The sequence below is a fragment of the Colossoma macropomum genome, unplaced genomic scaffold (assembly GCF_904425465.1).
Source record: "Colossoma macropomum unplaced genomic scaffold, Colossoma_macropomum, whole genome shotgun sequence".
Classification (NCBI taxonomy): domain Eukaryota; kingdom Metazoa; phylum Chordata; class Actinopteri; order Characiformes; family Serrasalmidae; genus Colossoma; species Colossoma macropomum.
Genome location: NW_023494789.1, coordinates 30438944 through 30455089, shown reverse-complemented (window position 1 = coordinate 30455089; position 16146 = coordinate 30438944). Strand labels below are relative to the sequence as shown.

Below are 16146 nucleotides of genomic sequence, written 5' to 3'. Positions count from 1 at the left end.
CTCCTTTTTGTGTGGACAAGAAGTTCTAAAAAGTACTGTTATCGGGATATTAGTATTACTATATATTAGTATTACCTTTCGGTGTTACTCACAAACTGGCCTTAAGGCGCCATCTAGTGTTAAAGTACAGAACTGTTTGATATACCGAGTGAAAAACAGAGAAAGGGAACCTAGAAAACATTTGAAAAAAATTTAAAGTGTAGTGTAATGTAACTGACTCAAACCTATTTCGTGTGCGGACCGACTTATAAGGACAGAACTTGGCTACAGTCTTCAGAAGATAAGGCCTGGACATTTCCGCTTACTGTGTTGCAGAGTTTACTTCGAGATGAGGACGGAATTTACCAATGGAATTTAAACCAGCGCTGTGAAACTGACCAATCAGCTCCCACGTGGGCGGGGCTTAGAGGACTTCGTGCCCTCCCCAAAGCATGCGCAGGAACAGCAGCTGGAGGAAGTGAGAGGAGGAAGGAAACACACAAGCAAGAGCGTAAGAAAGCTTTACTGTTCGTCAGCTTTCATTTCAGTGGTGTTTTAAGGAAAAGACACGGGCATCTGGATATTTTTATTAGCCTAGTATTTTAATATCCATAATCCAGCCAATTGGCTGTTCTTGAAGAGGAGAGAAGACAAGAAGAAGTAACAGGTTCGCTCAAAGCAAACTGTTCGAATAACAGTTAAGCCCGTAAACAGATCTGCTTTCTCGGTTAATATTTGTACGTTGAGTTTGCGGATCGAGTCGTGTGGACTGGAGACCGAAGCGAGTGTTACACAGTGCGCATTGTCATTAATGACCTACCACAACAGGTTTGGGGGGCTGTGTGTATGTGTGTGAGAGATAGATTGGGCGGGTGCTTTCATCCTTATGCTTACACATTAGGCGTGTTATTAATTCTTCTCAACAAGCTTTGCAACAGGGATCCGTATGTTAGGTCCACGTACAGATGATTGCTGATGTGGCGATACGTCAGACATGTTATTTTGACCTGTGTCCTCGCTGTCTCCCCCAGGCAGCATGGCATCGAGAAAGAAAGTTCTGCTCAAAGTCATCATCCTTGGGGATTCAGGGTAAGTGTGTCCATTAAAAGAGAGACAGACTGATAGAGAGCTCGTGTTTGCCGTGTTGTAATTTGACTCCTATGTCCTGTCATTGACAAAGCTGTACAGAAATCTAGTGAGTTCGTTATCTTACCTCTTAAAATCAGGTCTGGGTCAAGATAAAAGATTCATATGTTACACCAATAATGCTGAAAATTCCAGATTCCTCTTTTCAGTTCTCTCTCTCTCTCTCTCTCTCTCTCTCTCTCTCTCCCCTTTTAGTGTTGGAAAGACGTCTTTAATGAACCAGTATGTCAACAAGAAGTTCAGTAATCAGTACAAAGCTACTATTGGAGCTGACTTTCTTACAAAGGAGGTGATGGTTGAGGACAGACTTGTTACTATGCAGGTACCACATTCTGTCATCACTGCACCATCATTCAAGTCATAAATGAAAAAATGAATTTACAACATGAACAACACTTAATAGTAGCAGATAGGAAACATTCATGTCGACAAGAAAACGAGTTTCATGGAAAGCCAAGAACTGGAAAAATGCTCTTCTCTACAGTGCTTGCAGTGACCATGTGAGCTATTTCCTTTTCCAATGCCATGACAACCCCCGTGGCTAACCATGTGACCATCAGCCAGCCAGTTGGACATGATAATTATGAGTGAAAATGACTTGCTGTACTGCTCCTTTAGAGCCCCAGATACGCTTTCTTGTTTCTTTAAGCACATTGTAGAAAGATGTAAGAAACGATATCGCAAAACCAGTACTGTTTTCTGTTCTTCCTGATTTTTTATTTATATTTTTTGTGGTGTTTCTGTCCCTGTTAGATTTGGGACACGGCCGGGCAGGAGAGGTTCCAGTCTCTGGGGGTGGCGTTCTATCGTGGAGCAGACTGCTGTGTGCTGGTGTACGATGTAACTGCTCCATCTACCTTTAAGACTCTGGACTCCTGGAGAGATGAGTTTCTGATTCAGGCCAGCCCTCGTGACCCAGACAACTTCCCTTTTGTGGTGCTTGGCAACAAGATCGACCTGGAAAACAGGCAGGTGTGTAATATTGAAAACCAAAAGAGTGCACATACTAAAGAGGTGATCGTAAAACTGTTAGCTTTTACGTAATTTGCATCTTGTTGATCAGTTTCACAGCACCTGCCTAAAAGCTTGTGTAGAGGCATCGAAAGTTTCAGAATTTGATGTCCTGCTTTCACACTCTTCTTCAGAATCTGACCACACAGGCTGCAGGTCAAATGTAATCATATTGAGCTTATCTAGCTAACATATCCATTTTTTGTTTCTGTATGTGCTAAAGTAGTCACGTTTAGCTGTAGCAAAAATTGAGTCATTACTTAGCAACTGGTGTTCAGTGAAATGATATATAGTCAAAATGCTGTTATTACAATGCTGTTATTGTAACAAAACAGCTAGACAGTTATAATAGTCATAGTCATTATAGTTATTATAACAAAACTAGCTAGAATTATCAAAAAACAGCTGCTGGTTGATATAGGATGGTGGGTAACACCTCTGCCTTCCATGCTGGGTTCAGTCCCCTGCATGGGCAAGCACCCTACACTATACCAATGAGAGTCCTTGGGCAAGACTCCTAACACTACCTTCGCCTACCTGTGTAAATTGATCAAATAGTTAGTCGCTCTGAATAAGAGCGTCTGCCAAAATGCCGTAAAAGTAAATGTAAATGTAAATGAATGCTTATCAACCAATCTAATTGTGTGTTTGAAACTAACTGTTGTATTAAATCAATCATTCTATCTTCTATTATTTAATTTAATTGATTCATTGAATTTATTGAACCATTGTGCCTTCTGCCATTTCTTCTCACTTTGCCCTGTCACAGTGCAGCAATGAGTCAAAACTTTGTCTGTGCAACAAGCGATTTCTTCTGTTATGGTGCAATGAAACAGGAGTCATGTCACCCCTAAGACTTCCTGTAGTGTAGTGTAATGTAATTTCCTGTATATTCATATGACTGTCATATGGACATTATAGAACATTATAAAGAGAATTTCTGCCTCAGAGTGTTTCTGCCATAATAGTGTAGATCACCAAGGCTTCTTATAGGCTTTAGCTGGTTACCTTCTCTTTACAGTGGCTGAATTGTTTAATTGACTGGAAATGTCAGTATGTCTGTTGTTGATAATGGTTAAGGCCTATTAGATCAGTTTCTACAGATGCTAGTCCTGCTAATTTCTTAACTTGGGTGCAGTTGGACACTCTGCATCCCCTACAGCCAGACCTAAATTCTCAACCACTAAATTTTGATTCACGTGCTTCTACAACCACCCCACACATTCATGTCACAGTACAGAGTGTATGTTATAAATCACACCATGAACAACGTGAGCATGCAACATGATTGTTACTTCTTCCAGGTTAGGGTCTGGTTCTGCTGTGGATTTACTCTGAAGTCAACCATACTTATTTTTTTTTTTACCCATCTCTGGCTGTGAATAATATGTTGTCCTTATGAAGTATATAATGGTCGTTCATATGTGTAAGTGTGTGTGTAAATGTATGATGAGTAAAGTATTATGTCTGTGTTTCAGGTGACAACAAAACGAGCGCAGGCCTGGTGTCAAAGTAAAAACAACATGCCGTACTTTGAGACCAGTGCAAAAGAGGCCATAAACGTCGAACAGGCATTTCAAACCATTGCACGCAATGCCCTAAAACAGGTTAACAGAACACATTATGTCCTACAGTATATTTACTTATTTGTCCATTTCGATTCACCATGTTAACTGATGTATGTGTACTGCTTAAAAACTGTTGCAATCTTTCTCCCTCCTTCTAGGAGACAGAAGTAGAGCTGTACAATGAGTTTCCAGACCCCATTAAGTTGGACAGTAATGACCGATCCAACGCTCCAGCAGAAAGCTGCAGCTGCTGAGACATGTTTACATAGACACTAACATGCACTGTTTAATGAAAACAGATTTGCACACTAATTTTGCTCTTTTACTTGCTCTCCAACACACACAGACACATGTCTACATACACGTCATACTACTTGATTATGCTATAAACTTTGGTACTAGTTTCTGTGCCGTGTCTGCAGTAATTTGGAAGTACTTCTTATTCCACTCTGATTAAGTTGTTATGTCTTGTTGCTCTTTTTTTTTACCTGAATTAGCTTAAGTAGGTATTCTAATCATAAAAGAGAATGCACTAAAATATATGATGATTGGCTTAACTGCTCTATATCTGAAATTATTTTATGTTTTGTTATTTTTAGCTATGTTTCCAGTTTAATTTGTTAATTTAAATACACTTCAGGGTATACTCGCTTTTGTTTTCAGATAAAGTGCCCTATTGGGTCACACAGGTGATGTCTAGAAATCTCTTGTCAAGGATTCCTTCTGTTGCTGACTTAAAAAAAGACATGTATATCAAGTATACTTGTTTTCACCCAACCATTTATGCTAAATCTTACACATTACCACAAGAAAATGCTACTCTTAAATGTAATAATGTATAGATTTTTGGATTGTGATGTAGGCCGCTGATATGCTTCTTGTCAGTTTCCATTAGACCAACAGAAATCTACATAGGGTTAACACTCATGCCTTCATGACTTACAGAATTGTCATGTTTTGCAGATCAAAATAAGATTAAAATTCTTTTATGCATATACATTGTCAACATCTGCAATTTTTAGCAGCTTTAATGACCCATTTTAGTCTTGTGGATGAAAAAAAGCAATGTACAGTGTCATTTTCCCTGTTCTCTGCTGTTTTGTGTATTTACTAAGTGCCTTATCTTTGAACAATTCCTCATCAATGATTCTGCAGCAAACAGTTTGCAACTGACAGCTGTTTAGTGCAAAGAGATCCTACGCATAAAACAAGATTGTCCAGTTTTGGACCTGGACAGTCAGAGTTCAGCACAATTTGATCATTTTACTGCCCAAACACCCCCACTAAACCTGGTAAATGCCGAACTGAATCTGCATGAATGGTCTTAAGCAGGCAGACATGCCTTCCTTCCAGTCCTGGAGAGCATTACTCCAGCACAGTTTGGTGATTTTTTTTCTGCTTAAAAACACCTGATTCAGCTCTGCTTTTACCAGGTTTAGTGCGTGTATTTGAGCAGAAAAATAACCAAACTGTGTTGGACTGGTGCTCTCCAGGGCTGGAGCACATCACAATCTGGCAGAATGGTTTCCAATGCCAGTCCAGTCAATTCCATGCACTACATATTTTTTGTACCTCTTATAATGCCTGTTTCTCATCAGGTAACAATTAAACCACTTATAAGCGGGTGTGTTAGAGCAAGGAAAACATTACATTATACAGAGCATGGGCCAGCTGAGTATTTGGTCCAGATAATATGATTTTATGGTCTGTACATTTAGCATTTGAAGCCAGACAGCAGCACTGTGATTTAAATAACTGCATAGATGTATCAGACATAGATGTATAAATCTATGTATATTTATAAACAGCAATCCCACATTAAGAGTCATCCATAGGGTCTTTGCATGTGCATGATGTTCATTAAATCAAAGGGGTTCCTAAGTCTTTCTGACCTTATATTCTATCGCAGGCTCAACTGTGATCTGTGTGATCGGTGCTGCAAGCTTGATCATTTTCATAATACAGCTATTATACAAATTCAACAAGCAATCACTTGATCACATCATACTGTGCACATATTGTGACTGAGGTGTACTGCAGCGTTGTAGAAAACACATATCTAAAGTCATGATTTTGTTTCTAATTTAATGGGAGATTGAACCTGAGGCATGTGAAGTGATGTGAAACAGTATTATGCTCCAGACTCATTTGTTACAACTCTAAACTTTTGTTACAGTTCAGATTTTTCAATAGCAGCACAGTGATGCAGAAATCGAGGTCACCAGGAAGAACAGAGTAGAGAGCAGAGAGGAAAAAAGTTTGCCAGCTCACAGCCACGCGAGGGCGTTTTATGTGCTAGTTTAGAGAAATTAAACACCGCGTATTTCGGACACCTCTGGTAAACTCGGGAAAACTAACATCGTTTGGAATCACTCACACCCTCAACTGTCCTCCCATGTTCAGTAAGGAGTGAGTCGGTGTACAGTTTAATACATTTTCGCCCTCAAAGTGAGTCCCCCCACCCACTACAGCGCTGTATCCGAGGGGTGAGATCTTTTGTTTGTCCTCGTCTGGCTGAGTTTTCCGTGTACATCACTATTTTCGCTCACTGCTTTTCACAGCATCGTTTGCTCTTCATACGGGGCTCATGGCGGGTTCGAACTGGGTCAGAATTTGTGAGAAAACACGTCTCAAAGTGGCGGCAAAAAACACAACTCAACAAATGGCTTCTGCTGCCCGTGTTGTTGTTCTCAATCACGTCCGCGTACAGGCGTTAAATCTGAGTCGCATGCGCGTGCAATTCAAAACAAGCTCGTCGCAGCACTAGAGCTGAAACTTTATCTCACACGACGCTGTAATTTCGCGTCCTGCGAACTGTTTGACCATGTCTGCCCAGGTCGAGGAGACAGCCCCGGCCCCGGCCCCTGCCCCAGCAGCACCGGCCACCAAGAAGAAGGCAGCCGCCAGCAAAGTCAAGGCAGCTGCAAAGAGCGCCTCTCCGGAAGGCAAGAAGAAGAAAAAGAAGAAGAGTAAGGGGCCCGGCAAGTACAGCCAGCTGGTGATCGAAGCCATCCGGACCTTGGGGGAGAAAAACGGCTCGTCCCTGTTCAAGATATACAACGAGGCGAAGAAAGTGAGCTGGTTTGACCAGCAGAACGGCCGGATGTACCTGAGGTACTCGATCCGCGCGCTGCTGCTCAACGACACGCTCGTGCAGGTGAAGGGGCTCGGCGCTAACGGCTCCTTCAAGCTCAACAAGAAGAAATTCGAAACCAAGAGCAAAAAGAGCTCCGCCAAGCCCGCCAAGGCGCCGAAACCGACCAAGAAGCCGGCCAAAAAGGCGGCGGAGAAGAAGGAGAAGAAGAAGAAAAGCGTGAAGACCGCTAAGAAGGCGACCCCCGCCGCGAAGAAAGTCGCCAAGGCGAAGAAAGCCCCCAAAAAGCCAGCAGCGTCTGTGAAGAAGACGACCAAGGCTAAGACGGCTAAGCCCAAAAAATAGACTCGTTTAAAAGCTTTCTTTCCTGAATGTTTCAGTCTAAACTGAAGGACCGTAATGACTCTGACTTGTTTATGATGAGTCTGAAAGGCTGATGTGTAAATGGACGATGACATATTAGAGTTTATTAAGAAGGAAGAAGTGACGTTTTGTTAAACTGTTGTAAGTCTTATTTTCCTTTTTGTTGTCTGATTGTTTTTATTGCTGTAAGTTTGAATAACTGTTACACAGACACACCCACTTTGGGTTTGCACTCTTCTGAATTTCGGTTGCAGATATGCTCTTCTGTTATTTTTGTTGCAAAACTATTGAGTTGACTTTTTTATGAACTGTTTCAAAATAAAAGCTTAAAAAGCTTAAATAAAAAGATGCTTGTATTTTTTTCTCTTTAGATATTTAAATTAAAGGCTACTCTCATCCACCTTTAGATGACAGATAATCCTCAGGCCAGAATGATGCTTTGGTTCTCATTCCTGGGCTGCGTTTCAAAACTGCGCACTAGTATACTAAGTAGACTATATTAACGATTGCATATTCAATGGAGGCTTTCTTTTTTGCATGCTATTTAGTATGGTAGGATGCGGTTTTGGACGCAGCCCTGGTCTTGGACTATCTGTTCAGCTAATACACCCAAAGTCAGGAAGAGGTTATTACTACTCTGATGAGGTGAGTCGGAGCAGACAAAGCACATAAACGTGCGGGGCTCAAAGACTACCTAATAAGGACTAAAACATAGCTCTGGATGTTTGAAATGTTGTAGATGAGTACATGACTGCAAATTCTGCAGAGGATTACAGCGTATCACGAAGTAGTAGCTTGGTAGTACCAAGCTTTCCTATACTGAAATAGGTATAGAACAGGGTTACCACTAAACTCTGCAGCTCTGTTGAGCTCTGGAACCTGAGTAGGGCACATTCTGCATTAAGACCCCTTTAAAAGCTGTAGCTTATTTATAATTTTATTTTTCGTGAGGTACACTGTGAGGTACACTTATTAACATTCTCTCATATAGCTTCACATCCAAATACTATGGCACTGAACTATGCAACACAAAATACATTAGCAATTTAGAGCAATGTACCAGATAAATATGAAAATCAATCTTAAATATAGGCAACATTTTTTCACATATTTATTAGAGTTTACACATTAAGTTTGTAAGTTCTGCATTTTTATATATTTCTATACTTCTGCCTTCTTGCAGTTGACTTGTTTTGTGCCTGGCTTTGTATTTATTCCAGATTTTTTATCTAAATAGTCTGATTTGGCTTTGTTGTTGTTTTTGTTTTTACTCCAATATAAACATGTAGTTACGCTTACACCAACAGGAGCATGACACAGCCACGGAATTAACTTAGAAATTATAACTGGTTTAGAAAACATTTGGAGAAAGAATAATAGAAGCATATATAATAACGTAATAAATTACCCATCTTTTAAATTACGTGATGATTTTGCTCAAAAGAACGGGTTTTTTTGTTACAGGGAGCTTTCACAGAGTATTTCGTGCTTGTACACTCCTTCTCGTTTACTACCTTGTTTCTGTGATTTGGGACTCCGCCCTGTTAGTCGTGTCCCCCAAAGAACGGCGAGCGCGGAAGTAGCCCGATGTTTCCGTCTTCTAACGAAACGCCGCTTACACAGAAATGGTAAGAGAGCCAGACTTCTAAAATGACTTCTGTGGAGTTGATTTTAAAATCTTAACTTGCCTGCATACATTAGTGCTGTGCTGAAGATGCTGAATCTTTTCTAAGCTCGCCGAACTGTTGTGAATCACGGAGGTGCTCCGATTCTAGCGAAACAGTAGTAGCTAGCTGGCTAGCATAGATCCCCACCCAAGTTAGCTTTGGATTCTAGTGAGAAAGCTGCAGTTAGCGAGCTCAGGTTTGTACTTTACTAACTTACTCGGCCATCATTTCTACTAATTTTGCAATTGTGCACACCACAACTTACCAGGTCATCACAAGTTGCCTTCGCTTTACAAGGTTACATGTTGCTGTTTTGTAGTAGGCTAGCTAACCGCTAACGTTACAGCGGTTTTAACGATGGTTGGAAGTCTTTGAAGCTGATGCAGGCTGTTCTGCGGGGTATGGACATTTCTTGTGGAAGGATGCTGATAAGAATCTGTGTGACCCAGCGTTATTGAGTATGCATGATGTAAAATGAAAAAAGGCTTGTCTTTCACCCCTGTAAGAAATAGTTAACAATTTCTTTATAGGACTACGATGCAGTTAGGAAAATGACCAGACTGTCCGAAGCTGTGTTGGTTTTTTAGTTCGTTGTTGCAGCATTTGAGAAGTAGATCGAATAAGCACAACGTGGAAGCATAACAGAACCAAGTTTGGTCATTTTAATGATGCATGTCATTTCGCTCTCGCAGGAACGTTAGGACTTCCTCTTTCATGATGAAGTCTAGGAAGTGAATATCAGTTATACAGTATACATAGACTGCACCGATTTAAAAGGGATACGCCACCGATTTTTTTTTAATCAGCATAATTAAATGGTTGAGATGTAAACAAAGTCATCCAGAGTGATTTGATGTGAAATGCTCCATTTTAGAGAAACTTGCTGAATCAGAATTGTTTACAGTGGTGTTGATAGGAACAAGACGTCTGAAGAGTTTAATGCCCCTGAAAGCTCCTTCATAGAAAGTTATTACATGAAATGATTAGATATACGCTGCCTGATGTCTTGTTTTGGATTAAAATGTATTTAAATTCATTTATTTTAATGAATTCATGGTGGAGGGGTACATTCAGGACATTGTAAGGCAGTCACAAAAGAAAAACTTTTTTTTTCTTCAGATTTATGACTGCCATTATCAGCATTACAAAATAAAATCTCAGAAGACATGTGTAGCTTCACTGGTGGTTTTGGATAGTAAATAAAATGGCTATATTTGTGTTGTAGACATGGCAATCCCTGGTTCCTATCACCATCACTGTAAGGAAATAGCCTAAAAGTCTGTATGTTTTTCTACAGTGAGCGATTTCACATCAAACTTCTTTGAATGACTCTGTTTAGGGATTGAATCATTCAGAAATTAGAAAATAATTGGTGGAACTTCCCTTTAATGATAGAATTTGCTGGATATTTTGTAACATTTTTGTTAATTGTGTTAAGAATGTACCAGTTAAAAATCTGATGACCTCAAGTTTGTGATTTACATCTGTCAGTTTTGCTGCCATCATGCTTTTATTTATGTTGCATCAAATATTGCAGATTAAAAGTATTTTCTACTCTTCATGCCACTTTACTTATTACTCTGATTTGGACAACTGAATGATATTGATGCTCCTAGTAACCGAAGGTTCTATGATGTGGTGTGTGGGGTTGGAGGGACTGTGGAAGAATACAGTATTTCAAGAATTCCCCTACAGGTTGAAACGTGTAGTAACTGAGATATAGAATGCAAGAGGGTATAAGCACACAGCTGACTGACTGTGGGTGTGTAGGAGTTGGGTAGGTCACATGAGTGGGCTTAGTAACCGACTCCTCTCACCATTCTCTCCTCTCTGCAGACGGCGACTCTGCGTCCGTACCTGAATGCAGTACGTGCAACACTGCAGGCGGCTCTCTGTCTGGAGAACTTCTCCTCACAGGTGGTTGAGCGCCACAACAAACCTGAGGTTGAAGTGCGGTAAGTGTGTTTTTGTGTGCAGAAGAGGAAGATTTTTCAAAATATTTGCATATTTCAATTGTTTGGATGTAAACAAAATTATTCAGAGTGGTTTAATGTGAAGTGGCTCATTGTGGAGAAACTACTGACATAGATTTCTTTACAGTGCTGGTGACAAACCAGTGTTACAACACAAATATAGCCATTTTATTTATTTTCCAAACTCACTGTTTTAATATGTAATGTTGATAATGGTAAAATAGTGGAAAATCTGGAAAGTGTTCTTTGGGTACTATTTTGCCACTATTAACACTCTGCTTGTATTTCCATGAATGGATTAAAAAAAATACATTTTAAGTGTATTAACCATTTCATATAATCGCTTTCTTTGAGGGAGGTTTTAGAAGCAAAACCCCTCAGAAGTCTGTCACATCTGCTGTGAACGATTCTGACTGTATGTTTCATCTTTCCTATTACCTATTTCTTAACCAATTAATTATGCAGAAATAAAAATGGTGTACTTCCCCTTTAATGCAGGGGTGTATTTCACAAAGCTGGATTTCTCATTTAGCCAGATAACAATCCAAAACTGAAACCTGTCCAATAGAAGAGGCACTAATCAGGGACATTACAATTTCATCATTCTGACCATTCAGCTTAGTATTTTGTGAAACATTCCGTTAGTTAGACGTTTTACATATGCAGCAAAAATGACCAACATGCAACCAAAATGGCCAATTTTACATCATTGTCTTAATGTTCTCAAAAAAAAAAATGCTTCTCAAAAAAGGTTCCTAAAAGAATTTGGACACTATAACCACTGGTGAACTTTATTAAAGTTCTTTGGGTTACTTCATAAAATGATATTTGAAAGAAACAACACTTTTAGCACAATATCAAACTGATGGTAGACTCTTTGAGTGGAGAAAGCCTGGAGAAGAATTCCAAACAGATTGCACTAAGCACAGAGGTGAAAATGTCAAAGTCTGAGGCTGTTTTTCTTACAGTGGTGTCAGTGAACTTGTGTTCGTTGATGAGCTCATGAACGCAGATGTGCAGTATTTACAATGTAAACCTACAGAAGTCTGTAGAGAAACTGCTCAAAATATAGCAATCTGAAACATACCAGATGCTTTTTAATAGAAAAGTTAGTCTTTTTAGTCTTTTTCTACTTGGTTTGGCATTTTATTTCCTAACAGTGAACACAATGAACTTCAGACTTTTTAAAGTATAGGACATATGACCAAATACTTTTTGGGATCACTGTACATTATTCCTGGTGTGTAGTTGAGTTCTAAAGTAGCACAGTGATTATTTCTTGGTTAATTTTGGAAAGTGTGTTATGAGGTTATCTTTTGCACTGCTTTGGTGGTGTTGTTGAGCAGTTGTTATCATTATGCCATAATATGTAAAGTCTAACCAATTTTCTGTATGTTACCTCACATAGGCATGTTAGAGCAGTGAAAAATTTGTGATTTCAGTCATAGAGCTCTGTAATTAATTTTATACAGCCTTTCATTTCATTCCATTTAACTGAAAATGAATAATAAATGCCCGCTGACTCATAGTGCTACATAGGCCAGGTTAGTGTTTCATTCACTTCTCCCTACTGACTAGCCATGTGTTTATTTTTGTGTGTTGTTTAACAGGAGCAGTAAGGAATTGTTGCTTCAACCTGTTGTGATTAGCAGGAATGACAAAGAGAAAGTCCTTATTGAGGGCTCTATCAACTCAGTGCGTGTCAGCATTGCAGTGAAACAGGTACCTTCAACTTTAACTTCAGATCCACTCCAAATATTCCTTTTAGGTTACAGTTAGTTTAGAATACATCACTGAATATGTGAAATATGTACATTCTGATCACTAGGGCAATCTTTACTTGCAGGATCTTGATGTTACAGTAATGTATTTTCTAAACAATCATGTATATTATTAAAACTATTTGGCTCTAATATCTTCACTCTGCTCTGGCGGTCACCTCTAGGCTGATGAGATTGAGAAGATTCTGTGCCATAAATTCATGCGCTTCATGATGATGAGAGCAGAGAACTTCTTCGTTCTGCGGAGAAAAGCTGTGGAGGTAAGAAATGTTTAAAGAAGAAGGACAGAAGTAAGACATGCTGTCAGAAGTACTGTTAAGTTACACATTTGTTTCATAATTTACATGTTGTTTGGGATTGTATTTACAGTTGTTTTTCAAATATTGCTGAACAGAACCACTGTTTTTGTACAGTTCTTGTGTTCTACTTTAAAAATAGGGATGCACTGATATGGGCATTCTGGGAATTTTGTGTACATGTCAATGCCGATACATAAATTGGGGCTAAATCCGTCTGGTTTTGCATTACAGAGAAATGTAAAATTTATTTGTGGAGGGTTACAAATGCCGTAAAATGAATAAAATACAGACTTTTTAGTGCAGTTTTTCATAAGTAAAAAACATCATTAACCCATTTTATATTTAAAACATCACTGTAGCCTCACTTGCAGGATAACCCCCTCCCATGTTTTTTGCCACTCCAGGGCTATGATATCAGTTTCCTCATTACTAACTTCCACACGGAGCAGATGTATAAGCACAAGTTGGTGGATTTTGTCATCCATTTTATGGAGGAGATTGATAAAGAAATCAGTGAAATGAAACTGTCAGTCAACGCAAGGGCGCGAATAGTCGCTGAAGAGTTCCTGAAAAATGTAAGTGTAGCATTATTCTCTCTCTCTCTCACTCACACACATAAAAAGAGTTGTGTTAGATTAAGATTAGTAGTGAAACTGAATTCTACAGGTGGTTACTTCTGAACCACATTTTAGTTAAGTTTATACTTTAAAAAATAAAAAAAACTTTGATGTAGTATGTAAAAATTGTTAAAGTTTCAAAATGTACCACCAGTGTCTCACGCTCCAGTGCATACAGTCCATATATGGAAACTACGCTGCAAAAACAGCCTATTTTTAATCGTTGTTCTTGTGATGTCACAAAAACCGAACAGATTTTTTTATAGAAGCCCTTTAAAGGGGACCTATTATGCACATTTTCGATGTTCATTATTTGATTTTTGGGATCTACTAGAATAGATTTACATGCTGTACATTTATACATCTCTATTCACCCACTTTCTAAAACACGCTTTGAATGGTCGGCTCGCCCACTCTGTTCTGGTTGGTCAACCGCCAGAGTGGTTCCGCCCCTACATGTTCCACCCCTGTCTTGCAGTCTGCAGACAAACCCTTCTCTCCTGAGCAGCTATAAACATCGGCCTGGCTATCTTTTTTTAATGGCATAAAATGCTGTATCCGTTTGAGCCATAATCCAGTCCTGAAAGTGAGGTCAGTGTCTTCTCGACGTGGCTACTAAACTGAATAACCTATTCCTGGCCTCCAGTAGTTGCTGTGCTTTGTGGGAGGGCATGCCAAGCTTGCCAAAATGCAGGCAATAAGAATGGTGTTATGAGATTGCTTTATCTTGTAACAAAGGAACAGTGCTGGAATTCCAACAAGACATTTCAGGCAGCTGAGAAAAGTGTTTTCTGTGGAAGAGAGTTACTCCCTCCTGTACTTTTGAACTTTTCAGACCGTTTACATGCACAAAAAGCTATATAACACATTAAAGGAAAGGGGAAAACAGGAAAGCATAATAGGTCCCTTTTAAAATTTTCTCCTACCTGGACCATCACATTTTTGGGTATTTCAGTCACTGGCAGATTTATTTGCTTGTTCACAAATGAGATTTGCAAGTATTTATAGTTCCACAGTCCAAAAGCTTCTTGCTGTTTTACAAACCTCATGTGAAACTAACACTTCCTTAAATGTCCTCTTTTTGAAATCAGTTTTAAGGAAGTGCCCTCATATCTTCAGCAAACTGCAAGACTCACTTCACCACGGTCAACAGAAACGCGGGTGAAGATTTTGAGCCCAGAGAGTGAAGCAGATGACAGAGAGACAGACAGAGGACACAAAGTGTGAACAGCCAATCAGCATGGAGCACCACTAAAGGGGGACCAGCTGGATGGAGGGTGTGTGCCCTCTGCCACAGAACTAAATTCAGAGCATTGCAGTGTTGTAAACCAAGAGCACTGATGGAATTCAAATATAGCACTCTGATCACTCTCTGTGCTGTTCAACTCTCACTCTGCTTTTGCAGTTTCCTTTTCAAGTTTTTTACTAATGCGCTTGTGCCATATCTTTTCTTAATTCATTCTACTCTATTACACTTTCCTGTTGCCATCTACTCTCGAAAACTCATTATTCTCTAGCCATAGTTAAGTGCTCGCAACGTTGCAATCATTTAAATTCATCTCACCTTTCCTCCATGCTTATGAATGTTAATAAGTATGTATATAGGGAATATGCATAAATGCAATTTACCTCTAGCCTTTAAACAAACCCCAAAAATCAGGGTAGGTCTTTTTAGATAAAACCTCTTCAATGTTCATAAGCGTACAGGAAAATTATACTGATGTTCCTATAATGTAAACAAGATTCTGTTGGTTTTTTAAAATATAAATACATATATACTGTGTGCATAATGGCATTTTCATGTTTGAGTTTTGTAGACCCTCACACGGGTGCACATGGACCACAAAAACTTTATTAATGGTGGACACATGATGGTGAAACAATGTATTAAATAAATCATTTTTTTGCTTGCTTTGTGTGCTTTGTGTGTTTAGACTAAATGATTTTACCCTCTGCTTTCTTTATATGGTTAGCACTTCCTTAGTAACCCAGCCTTGTCCAGGTAGTGCACACAGTTTTGTAGGTTCCTGAATGAACCTTATAAATTGGAAATGTTAAACAGTTCCAGTGAAAACTGATCATTACACCAAGGTAAACATCACTGATAAAGACCGCTGTAAGAGTTAGATTTGGGATGTTTTTCTCAAAACAGCATCAGCTTGCCGATCCCGGTTTTGGTGGCCGACATTTTTTTGTGCTTTAGATCTCTGAAATGTACTATTTTTTGAGCATAATTAATGTCTATGATTATTTCTCTCATTGTTCTTGAATACATCTTTGATATTTATCAGTGTAAATTTTAATCTGTCTAAATAACAGTGTTTCAGTAGTAGACTAAGCAATAAAATCACCACACTTTAATTGTAATATATAATGTATTATATAATTTTATAATAGGTATTATACAGTATATGGACAAAAGCATTGGGGCACCTACAATACAGGAGCTTTTATGACATCCTGTTTTAAATCCATAAGCATTAATACGGAGTTGGTCCCCGCTTTGCTGTTGTAACAGCTTCCACTCTTTTGTGAAGCTTTCTACAAGATTTTGGAGTGTGTGGGAATTTTCACCCATTCATCCAGAAAAGCATTTGTGAGGTCAAACACTGATGTTGGATGAGAGGGCCTGGCTTGCAATCTCCGTT

General features: G+C 39.2%; 3 protein-coding genes across 5 annotated transcripts; all 3 read left to right on the top strand.

Annotated features, from left to right (window-relative positions):
- The first annotated feature begins 414 nt into the window (after window positions 1-414).
- On the top strand, window positions 415-4699 carry LOC118808318 (ras-related protein Rab-7a-like). Of its 3 annotated transcripts, none has more exons than XM_036570891.1 (6): window positions 415-490; window positions 1011-1068; window positions 1321-1447; window positions 1879-2097; window positions 3615-3743; window positions 3863-4699. In XM_036570891.1, exons 2-6 carry the CDS (start codon window positions 1016-1018, stop codon window positions 3956-3958), a joined length of 624 nt encoding a protein of 207 aa, XP_036426784.1. In that variant the 5' UTR covers window positions 415-490; window positions 1011-1015; the 3' UTR covers window positions 3959-4699. The 3 variants fall into 3 exon arrangements, with proteins under 3 accessions (XP_036426784.1, XP_036426785.1, XP_036426786.1); XM_036570892.1 differs by having other exon boundaries at window positions 435-490; window positions 1015-1068; XM_036570893.1 differs by lacking the exon at window positions 415-490 and adding an exon at window positions 497-646.
- Window positions 4700-6429: 1730 nt separating this feature from the next.
- Window positions 6430-7507, top strand: LOC118808317 (histone H1.10). The gene has a single exon (XM_036570890.1). The coding sequence runs from the start codon at window positions 6529-6531 to the stop codon at window positions 7141-7143; it is 615 nt and encodes a 204-aa protein (XP_036426783.1). The 5' UTR covers window positions 6430-6528; the 3' UTR covers window positions 7144-7507.
- Window positions 7508-8678: 1171 nt separating this feature from the next.
- Window positions 8679-15410, top strand: arpc4 (actin related protein 2/3 complex, subunit 4). The gene is made up of 6 exons (XM_036570880.1): window positions 8679-8789; window positions 10665-10783; window positions 12412-12523; window positions 12747-12842; window positions 13286-13456; window positions 14590-15410. The coding sequence occupies exons 1-6, from the start codon at window positions 8787-8789 to the stop codon at window positions 14593-14595; spliced, it is 507 nt and encodes a 168-aa protein (XP_036426773.1). The 5' UTR covers window positions 8679-8786; the 3' UTR covers window positions 14596-15410.
- Window positions 15411-16146: the final 736 nt, after the last annotated feature.

Bases quoted from the DNA above. Each gene is read 5' to 3' on its own strand.
- LOC118808318 (XM_036570891.1), top strand. From the start codon at position 1,016: ATGGCATCGAGAAAGAAAGTTCTGCTCAAAGTCATCATCCTTGGGGAT. The intron at 1,069-1,320 runs GTAAGTGTGTCC...CTCCCCTTTTAG, and splicing joins ATCATCCTTGGGGATTCAGG to TGTTGGAAAGACGTCTTTAA. The intron at 2,098-3,614 runs GTGTGTAATATT...TCTGTGTTTCAG, and splicing joins TCGACCTGGAAAACAGGCAG to GTGACAACAAAACGAGCGCA.
- LOC118808317 (XM_036570890.1), top strand. From the start codon at position 6,529: ATGTCTGCCCAGGTCGAGGAGACAGCCCCGGCCCCGGCCCCTGCCCCA.
- arpc4 (XM_036570880.1), top strand. The intron at 10,784-12,411 runs GTAAGTGTGTTT...GTTGTTTAACAG, and splicing joins AAACCTGAGGTTGAAGTGCG to GAGCAGTAAGGAATTGTTGC. The intron at 12,524-12,746 runs GTACCTTCAACT...GGTCACCTCTAG, and splicing joins TCAGCATTGCAGTGAAACAG to GCTGATGAGATTGAGAAGAT.